General features: G+C 43.7%; 1 protein-coding gene and 1 long non-coding RNA gene across 3 annotated transcripts in view; both read right to left on the reverse strand.

Annotated features, from left to right (window-relative positions):
* Positions 1–10,547, reverse strand: part of LOC108284301 (DDB1- and CUL4-associated factor 5) — a 67,658-nt gene extending 57,111 nt beyond the window's left edge. Inside the window, exon 1 of one of the 2 annotated variants that reach the window (XM_017500986.2) lies at positions 9,631–10,544. In XM_017500986.2, coding sequence (XP_017356475.1) covers positions 9,631–9,844 — 214 coding nt within the window. In that variant the 5' untranslated portion in view covers positions 9,845–10,544. Of the gene's footprint in view, positions 1–9,630 lie in introns of both variants that reach the window. The other variant, XM_017500995.2, reaches the window with a different exon arrangement.
* On the reverse strand, positions 8,009–9,617 carry LOC108284342. Its single transcript, XR_001817179.1, has 2 exons — positions 9,280–9,617; positions 8,009–8,118 (listed from the first exon to the last, which is right to left on the reverse strand). It is a non-coding gene; the product is annotated as an uncharacterized LOC108284342 (long non-coding RNA).
* Positions 10,548–10,761: the final 214 nt, after the last annotated feature.

Raw genomic sequence — 10,761 nt, forward strand, 5'->3', positions numbered from 1 at the left:
AAAAAAAAAAAAAAAAAAAAAAATGTATATAACATTGTAAAAATTTCAAAGCAGTTAGCATGTTTCAGAAAACATTCAGACCCATCCTAGAAATCTAGCTCCACCATAAAACATAGGAGCTTTCATAAGTTACCTAACTTCTGTAAGCCTCAGTTCCCTCACATGTAATATAAAGATAATAATACTACCCTAACTTACAAAAGATTCTTTTAAGTATTACATATGCCTGACACATGAAATGCCCCCAATAATATTTGATAAATAAATGACATAAAATACTGGCTATTTCAAAAATCTGTTAAACTTTTTTTTTTTTTTTTTTAAACAAGCAGCAATGTCTCTTTGAATGTTGGGCGAGGCATTCCTTCTTAATTTGGTAGGCACTGGGGAGTGCTGCAGATCAGCAGGGGATGGGAAACAATAAGAGTTATGTTTTGGGAAGCTTATATTATAATGGCAGTGGTGACCAAGAAGTATTAAAACTGAAAAGAACAAAAACTTGAAAAGCAGTTATTGGAACCAAAATTTTCTATAAAGTAATGGATCATGGTAATAAAAATCTTTTTTCGCCCCTAGAATTATGTTTCACTTCACTTTTTTATGACCAGTCAAGTGAAGCAATAGTACTGGAGAAGGAACAAAGAAATCTGTAACTGGTTGAGATCAATTAGTTGTAAGCACCATTGCATTCCAACCAGCCATATTTCACTTCGTTTTAACCACAAATAATGAATTCTAATATCTACTTTTCCACTAATGCTTTGCGTGTTCTCTGGATTATAGAACTCTCAGCAGTAACTTATCAATGTCCTTTCTTGATGCTTTAGCACTCACTTATGACAACTAATACAAAACCTTCAAATCTCCTTGCCTTTCTACACTACAGGTAACGCTGGCTATTTTCCAAGTGGCAAATAAGACACGTAAAGTGCTTAGCAGAAGGCCTGGCATATGTTACAAGCTAAGAAAAAGAAAAAAGTTAAATAATAATTTTCACAGTTATTAAGATTAAAGGGGCACACAATGGGTACTCGATAAACATTTTAACTAGTAAATAAACATACTTAAGTAAAACAAGTTAACCTTATTTAGAGCAAAACACAGAAATATAATTTATAATTTAAGAGAAGCAACCAGAGTTGTAAATGTGCTCCAGAAACTGCTAACATTCCGTTTTCGATTCTTTAGGACAGATCCAGAAAATGTGACCTGCCTACAAAAGGAAAAGAGAGAAACAGCATCTGCCTGGAAGCAAGGAGCCCTACTTAGAGCCCTGACAGCCAGAGACTACACGAGCAGCTCTGGGCAAGTCACCTGTCTAGATCTCAGCTCCCTTTCCTGTAAAATGAAAATCCTTCCATTTCTCTGATTCCATGAGGAAAAGAGAAGATATAAAGGGTTATCTAATGCAGTATTTTACAAGCTTCAATCTTGATCATCTCTTGATTTTTACCATATCCACATAACACCTTTATTGTTTTTCTTTAAATTGACTTTTATTTTTGAAACAGGGTCTCACTCTGTTGCCCAGGCTGCAGTGCAGTGGCATGATCATGACTCACTGCCGACTTGACCTTCCAGGCTCAAACAGTCCTCCCACCTCAGCCTCCTGAGTAGCTGGAACTAAAGGTGCATGCCACCACACTCAGCTAGTTTTAAAATTTTTGGTAGAGATAGGGTCTCGCTATGTTGACAAGGCTGATCTCAAACTCCTGGGCTCAAGTGATCCTCCTGCCTCTGCCTCCCAAAGTGCTAGAATTACAGGTGTGAGCTACTGCACCTGGTCTTAATTTACCTAAAAATTTAGCCTCACTTTAATAAAACCATTAAAAATATTTTATTCATGTTAATTTTTCTTATGTGTCTAAAGATAAATTGACTACCAAATGTTAAATAGTTATTCAAAGATTACCTAAATTCATCTTACATACCCAAACTTTGGCAAATAGTAAACTAACTTTTATTTTTATTTATATATATATATATATATATATATATATATATATATANTTTTTTTTTTTGAGATGTTGTTTCACTCTTGTTGCCCAGGCTGGAGTGTAATGGCATGATCTTGGCTCACTGCAACCTCCACCTTCCAGATTTAAGAGATTCTCCTGCCTCAGCCTCCCAAGTAGCTGGGAGGCATGTGCCACCATGCCCGGTTATTTTTGTATTTTTAGTAGAGACAGGGTTTCTCCATGTTGGTCAGGCTGGTCTCAAACTCCCAGTCTCAGGTGATCCACCCACCTCAGTCTCCCAAAGTGCTGGGATTACAGGCGTGAGCCACTGTGCCCAGCCAATAAATGGTAACCTAATTTTTATAACTGAAAATCCAAAAAAATTTTTAATTGCCCATACTATAGCAACATAATAAAATAAAAAAATTTAAAGAATTGAGTACAAAAGAAATTGAATTTCATATTCCCACAATAATCTAAGTTAATTCAAATGAATTAATATTCAGTTATAAGATTATTTTTATAATAATGTGAGGCAACAAAAATTGAAAACAGAATTGATTCCTTCTTAACCTAGATAATCTTCATCTGAATTAGGATTGTATTTCCTTTAACTTTAAAAGACTTTCATTCCACCCTTGAGTATCTACATTCAGACTAAAATAATAAGAAAAGCAATTAGTTTCCTCTTTCTTAAGACCATGAAAAGAAAACAGAAATTAAACTTAAGTGCCATCCTTATTAGCAATGGAAGTGCTCTTATAAACTTATGCTCTCTCTGCCTTGGTCAATGCATGAAAAAATAAATGCACCTACTTCTTAACTTGGAATTCAGATGGCAGAATGCATTTGTGTGATAAGTTTTACTGGTCAATAAAGCTTCCCTGATCTAAATGATTCCAATTGTACTTTACAACCAAATCCATCAATAATCAGTGAATAAACACGTGCTTGTACCTGGGCTGACACTTCCTTTCAATGTGATGGCCAGAATACGTAACTGAGGACTACTGCTCTCTTTAGGAAATCTTAGCAATCAAAAATACATTGGCATAAATCAAATTAAAAATGATCCTTTGAACAATACTGAACACAAGGACAACTTTTTGATGTGTTAATAATAATGTCCAATGTGACTAATGATCATCAGACAAACCTCACTAGGTTATTTTAAAGGAGAAGTGACAAACCCAGGCATAAATCTAAATTTGCCAACCTTTGATAGGTATCAATTAGCTGACTGAAGAACAAGCAGGACAAGTAATGTGTATCTATAAATATCCATATTACTTTATCCTTATGACATGATCTTTATAATTTATCATAGCAAAGTTCCTTAGGATCATCTCTACAGGCCTTTCTTTCCCACCAAATCTCACAGGAAAGAGCATTTTTGCTGTATTAAGTATAGCAAACCAGAGAAAAAACAAATATCTATTAAAGTATCATAAGGTAAAGCGAATAAATTTTAAAAGGTCATGAATGGTTACAAATGAGAACTGAACACTCCTAAAATGCCAGCTTTTTGAAGACATAATTTATATCTGATTCATCATCCCTGTTCTCATAGCTCCTGTCTGACAAATAGTATGGACTCAAAAACTATTTATTGAACTAATAAATAGACCAAATAATAAAATTTAATACCTTCACAGCAATGGATTATCAGTAAATAGAAAGGCCAGAAGAAAATTTGAACACTGACTCCTCAATTACCTTGTTAAAAAGTCCACACCATGAAAGCTTTTCAAAGTCAGAAACCTGCTCTACCACTGGCCATATTTCTCCTGATAAGTAACCATTGAACCAAGAAATTAATTCTAATTAAATGAACAGCTTTAATAAAGTCAGACTTTATTTAACTGGCTAAAGCCAAACACCTTACCTGCAGATAACGTGCTTTTAGACTAATTTATTTACAAAACACTGATTTCATAAAATGTGATATAAATTAGTGACTGGCAAACAAGAAATGACCATTAATTAATCAGTTCAAATTAAGCATATAGGTATAATCATGACTATTATCCAACGCTTAAAAATACTCTTTGATGACTGTACTGGTTAAGCTTATTCACAAAGCATTCTGAACAGTTCACCTCATGGAGATCTTTCTCAATTTTTCATGGTGTACTGTTCCATGTGCAGTATGTGTTAGATGTTGAAGGTATCAATCTCCTAAAAGCCTTTTGTGACATTCAAGGAAAACAACAACAGTTGCAGCAGCAGTAGCAACAGTGTGGGTTAGGCCCTTGTGCTAAGAACTTTACAAATGTTATTTTATTCAATCCTTACCACAACCCTGTAGAATATCATTAACCTTGTTATATGGGTGAGGAAACAGACAGAGAGGGTAAGTGACCTGTCGAAGGCAACCCAGGTAGCAAGTAGCTGGGTTGGTAGTCACCCCAGGCAGTCTGACTTCAGAGTTCATACTCTCAAATCTCTCTATACATACTATGAATCCTTATAATGATCAATATGGTCAGAGACCCATCTGAACTAGAAACAGACTAAATAGTTATCCCCATTTATAAATATTATGACCAAGCAACTAAATGCCTCTCCCCATTCACAACTCCTACATAATTAATACTTTGAAACATCACAGTTGCTCATGTTATTTGAAAAAATATAGAAAAACTACTTTTCCTATATTTACTCATAAGAACCCAAAAAAGATCATAATCTCTCACTATAACTCAAAACTTCATACTTATGGGTTATTCTGCTAGATCTCCAAGTTCCAGTGCCTTAAACCTCAATTCAGGGGAAATAATATTATAGCCACTCTCATTCCAAAGAGCCAAATCTTTGTTTTTGTTTACTGCTAAGATGATTTGCACAAACCCTTTACAAGATATAAGAAGGCAGAATAATAATCCAAGTCAAATGCACATAGAGATACATTCTGATTGGTCTTCCAATCAAATCCCTAAAAGATATTAATCTTCTTCCCAGGGAAAAAAAAAAAAGAAAAAAACTTTAAACAAACATATAAAAGACACCATTCTAAGGAAAAGGAAAAGCAGAAGAGAAGGCAATGAGAGCAATTTAAAGTGCTAGATGCAATTAAAGACCTGAAAGGTAAACCCAGGATATCCCCCTAAATATGTGTAGTTCTGTTACCTCCTTGATGTTGTTAGGATCTCTTTTAAGTGACACTTCAACATACAGTGTTGTTCCTCATTCCTCAAAGGACTAACACACACAAATATTCTAAGAGACTACAATCATCAAGTATAAGCTAGTCTTGGGAGGGGCAGGGGGGTTGCAAAACAACAACAAAACAGCAACAACAACAACAACAAAGCTAGTCTTTATAAAAAGTAATGTCAGAAGCTGGGTGTCGTGGGTCATGTCTGTAATCTCAGCACACTGGGAGGTGGAGGTGGGTGAATCACGATGTCAGGATTTCGAGACCAGCCTGGCCAAAACAGCGAAAACCCATCTCTACTAAAAATGCAAAAATTAGCTGGGCGTGGTGGCATGAACCTGTAATCCCAGCTACTCAAGAAGCTGAGGCAGGAGAATTGCTTGAACCCGGGAGGCAGAGGTTGCAGTGAGCCAAGATCGTACCACTGCACTCCAGCGTGGGTAACAGAACAAGACTCCATCTCAAAAAAAAAAAAAACGTAATGTTCACTCAAAGCCAAGTTCATAAAACACTTTCACATGTAACATTTCACTGACCATTCACTACCCCCATTTAACTACCAGTGAGGGCAATCTGTTACCCTCATTTTACAGATGAGTAGTGGAGGGACTTACCTAAATTCATACACTTTGTGACTGGTGGAGCCTCCAACTCAAATGACATGACATCAAATCCCAAGCACTTTCCACACCACATTGTGCCTCCACATTCCACATGAAAAAGTCACAAAACTATCCTGTCTGCCCAATCTGCACTGGTCTATTACCAATACTGCAAGAACAAATGTCTGCTATTAATGGCACCATGTGTTATGAGTACAAAAGAGAAAGAAAACAAACTGGGTATTTTCTCTGAGAGGACTGGCACTCCGTTCAGCACCCAACCTATACTTTGACTAACATAGTTCTCACAACAAGCGCTTCAGGTAGGTGCCGATATTCCAACTGTATATCTCAGAAAACACAGAGGCTTAGTAACTTGACTAAGGTCATATATTAAACAAATGACACGGCAATGATGTTAGCCACATATCTGCTATACCACACTGCCTAAAATGGTATCATATCGATGCCCTTTTCTGGTCATCAACAAGAAAAATAAAGTACTTTTTAGGTTAAAATATCTTCATGTGTCAAGTAACCATTTCTCCACTTGTTGCTGTCATAATTTCACTTCCAAGCACAGCAACTTTCTCCTTCCTGATTTTCTCTGGTTTACTCAATATCTGCCGGCCTCACTGTGCCCTGGAAAAGGGGATAGCTGTTGGAACAGAAAAGTGATGTATCATTAACTAATAGTACTTTACACAGCCACAGGAATCATGCAAATATTATTTCTGCCCTGGGTCTAAGTTAATTCTGTCAAATAGTATGTGTCAGTTACAAGAAATATGAGCCTGCCCAAACAATTATGAAATGAAAACAATGAACAAACTATGAACAATCTATCATTTTAATCACAACACTCTAAGGGCTTTCCAATCCAGACAAGACACAAGAACAACAAAATGCATAAAAGTAATCTCATTATCATCCCAGAGTCTGGCATCCCACCACATTACAACATTGAGGATACATGGCATTAGGCTCAGAATACTGTACTCCCCCCCTCAGGTGTTGACTGCTAAAGAGAGACAAAGATAGATAAGAAAAAAATATAAACATGACACTAGTTTTAAACTTGGGAAAATTATTGAAGGACTTCCCAGAACAAAATTTAATTAGCTTTAACAAGTTAAGGTCTATTAGGAATCCCAAAGGGGGCTTCCTTATCTGAAGCAAACAGGAGAAACTTTCTGTTAACACAGCTGTATACTCATAATGGAAGGTAAACAGCTAAAAAGGCTTTAAACCAAAACTCTATGTTAGAGGAACAAATAGGAAAAGCTAGGCGTATCTGAGCCAAACTGGAGGAGTTGTGGAAAAGTCTGCTGATAGGCTAAGAACAGGAACAGGAGCAGATAAAAAGGAAACAGGAAGAACTGAGCTAGAGGGAGTATGGGGGAAAGGAGGAGGAGCAAGGGACAAAGAAGGCTGGAACCCAGGAAGTACTGATGGAGATGGGCAACATAAGCCTAGAAAAGGAAAGAAATACCCAGAATCGAAAGGTCTGCCAGAGCTTCCCCTGTGGAAAGGACTCTCCTCTTCTACAGGCTAAAATAAAGATAAAGGAAATGACCTGGCCAAGCCTAGAGAAAATAGGGTTCATTTAAGACATAGGGGAGAGTCCTGCCCAAGGATTCTATAAAATAGAATGAAGGGAACTTTTCAGTGCTTTTAAAAATGTAACTTCAAATAGATAAATTATATGGCATGTAAATTATCTCAATAAATGTGTTTTTTTTTTTAAAGTATGGGCTGGGCATGGTGGCTCATGCCTGTCATCTCAGCATTTTGTGGGGTGAGGCAGGAGGATCACTCGAGGCCAAAAGTTCAAGACTAGCCTGAGCAACATAGAGAGACTCCACCTCTACAAAAAAAAAAAAAAAAAAAAAAAAAAACTTAAAAATTAGCCAGGCATGATGGCACCTGCCTGTAGTCCCAGCTACTTTGGAGGCTGAGGTGGGAAGTTAGCTTGAGCCTGGGAGGTCAAGGCTGCAGTGAGCAGTGACAGCCTACTGCACGTCAGTCTGGGAAACAGAGCGAGGCCCTGTCTCGAATAAATGCATAAATAAAGGTGTGTCAAGCTGGGCAATGTGTGGCTACTTAGAATTCTGTTAACATGATTAGTTCAGTTATCGCCAAAAAAGTACCCCCAAATTCCCTCACTCAGTAGGTAAAGTTTACTTGTGTCTGGGAACTTCTGTGTTGGAATACATCAGGAGTTTTATGAATACATGAAAACCAGTAGGGGAGAATACTGGGAGACAGGTCTTTAAAGAAGAATTCCCCCATTTTTGCTCTTGAAATTTATTTGACAAAATTTTATATGATGGTATAGGGAAAGGAAGCTTTTGCCCAGAGGATCAGGTTTCTTCAGGGGATGATCTAGGGCCAAATCCACCTAGTCAAAGAGAAAACGATCTGAGGTAAAAAGTCAAGTCAGTTCTGAACAGACCCCAGAAGGTTTATCATAAAATGATCACAGAAGACTTTCTCTTTGCTACCCCCGCATTGGGCTGTACGCCCCGTGTCACTTCCGACGGTTACTACTGAAGGCGGATGCTTTGCCATGATCCCAGAAGTTTCTGGCGAGCTGCCCAATGACACAAATTATAAAGCCATTCGGGGACCAACCAGGGTGAAGCTGAGCGCCACGTCCAGCTCTTGACTCCCCCTTCATCCCTCCCAATATAGAAAAAGGGACAGAAGAGGGCAGCAGGCAAGCAGGAACGCCCAATCAGCCGTCTTCACCCTCCTCCCCTGAGCCAGGTTTCGGGGAGCCGCCCCCTAGCCCTCAAGTAGGCCCATTCCCACCCGCCCAGCCCTGGGCCCACGACCCCGAGGAAGAGGGGACAACGGCAGCGAGCGCCCCCACCGGCGGCAAGCGCACCTCCCCCGGGGCAGCGGCCCCCGCGGCCCGTGGGGCCCGGGCCTCCCCGGGAGCAATAGGCTATCGATTCAGCTGCCTGTCGCTAGGAGCCCCGGGAGAGCGAGGCCTACACCGCCCGGCCGGAGCCCCGGCCTCGATTTCGCCACTTTCCCCAAACCAGAGGGAGAGCCCGAGGGCAACCAGGCCGGTCTGGGCGAGAGGGAGGAGAAGCAGAGACCACCTGCAACGGCGGCCGCGGGAAACGGGGTGCGGGACGCCGGGATCCCGCTAACAAGTCTCCTGGGGGTCGCCCACCTACCCCCTGCCTCGCAAGTTACGCATTCAACTTAAGGCTGGTGCCCTTTAGCCTCCACTGCCCTCACCACTCTCGAAATCGTATTAAAAACAAGACGAAGAGGAGGCCACCACATCACGAAAGGCCATGGTGCTGGGCCCCTAAGAGCGCCGATGGGGGCGGCCCACGGCGACCCCACCGCCAGTCACCTCCCTTCCGCGGACCCCGCCAGCCCCCGGGTTGCAGACCCCGGCCCCTCGGCGTCCAGTGTGTCACCGCCCGCTTCCCAGCCCCAAGACCCCTTCTACTTGACACCGGCGACGGGGGCTCCAGCTCCCCCTTGCCTCCGGCGCGCCTCGGCCTCCTCCCCCTCCACATCCCCAAAATGCCCCCAGCACCTTTTAAAGTACGCGGAGGAAGAGTTTGTCGTCAAACTTTGTCGAGCGGTAACCTCGCCCCCCTCCCCGACCCACACTTTCAGGGCAGGCATCAGGAGAGATCACTTTGCACTTGGGATAAAGCGAATTAAGGAGCTGTCAACCATTTTAGGTCTTTTTTATAGAAGACATCCTCTCCTTCCCCTCCCCCTGCAATGGTTTTAATTTGACACCAAACCTTCCCACCGCAGAAGGGGGATGAAAAAGGGAGGGGGTGGGGACGGAGGGCAGGAGGAGGGTGACGGGGGAGAGCCAGAGGGGGAGGCTGGGAGGGGGCCGGGAGGCGCGGGGAGGGGAAGGGGGTTGATTTACCTGAGACCAGCCACTGGCCTCCATTGTTGGAGAATTCAATGGCATTGACACAGCCGAAGTGGCCGAGGAGGTCCTTCTTGTAGAGGTTTCTGCAGCCCCGCAGGCGTCTCCTCTGAAAGTCCTGAGTGAGCAGGGGGTCCCCATGCAAGCCCCGCTGGGACAAGAAGCCCACCACTGACCTCATGCTGCCCCCCAGGCCAGCTCTCCTCTTCATGCTGGAACCGCCGCCGCCGCCGCCGCTCGCGCCGCCGCCCCTCCCTCGGCCTCACGCGCGGCCGCCGCTCCCCCCACCCGGCCCTCCCCCCGCGCTGCGATCCGGATGGTTCTTTAACCAGCCATGGCAGGCAGAGCGAGGTGTGCAGACACTCGGCAGCGTTCGCGGCTTCCTGACGGTCCCCTCCCTCTCCTTCCCCCCGAGGCTCCTCCCTCTCCCTCTCCGCCTCCTCCAGCAGCTGATCTTCAGCTGCCGCCGCGCTTCCGCGATGCGCGGCCCTTCCGCTGGCTGCGGGGCCCCGAGAACGCGGCGTCGGCGCCCCTCCCCCCCGTGGGGGGCTGGCCGGAAGAACGCGGGCGTCCGGCCGGGAGACCGCGGGCGCCGGCTGCCTTCCCCGTTGAGCCGCTTCCCGCGCGGGGACCCGGGTGGCGCCGGGCGGAAACCCCGCTGCACCCTATCGCACGGCACTCCGCGAAGTTGAAAGCGCGTAACAATCCGAGTGGCCTCCGGGCTTCGGTTCGCCCTCCTCCCTCCGGGATCCGCGGGCCGGCTGCCGCCCGGAGGTCAGCGCCCGGACGAGTTGGGGGAAAATGCAGCTGGGGTGGGGGAAGGTGCGGACGGGGACTCCGGTCCTCCTCCCTCTGCTGGCCTCTGCCTGAGGCCATCCAGCCCTGCCCGAGGCGGGGGAACCGGGAGTTAGGACCGCACGCTTGGAGGGAGGTTGCCTGGGGGTTTTGTTCGCGCACCCGCCCCTTCCCCTCTCCCGGTAAATGTTTAACACCGCCCCTCCTCCCCGAGTCCAGTTCTCTAACTCCCTTCCTCTGGTACTTCAGTTTAAAAAGGCTAAATCGTTCCGTCTGGCAGAGTGGTACATGGTGGGGAAAAGAGAAAGGGATAAAGACGTGGGAAGAAAATTG

This window comes from Cebus imitator, unplaced genomic scaffold (assembly GCF_001604975.1).
Source record: "Cebus imitator isolate Cc_AM_T3 unplaced genomic scaffold, Cebus_imitator-1.0 Scaffold13, whole genome shotgun sequence".
NCBI classification, from domain to species: Eukaryota; Metazoa; Chordata; class Mammalia; order Primates; family Cebidae; genus Cebus; species Cebus imitator.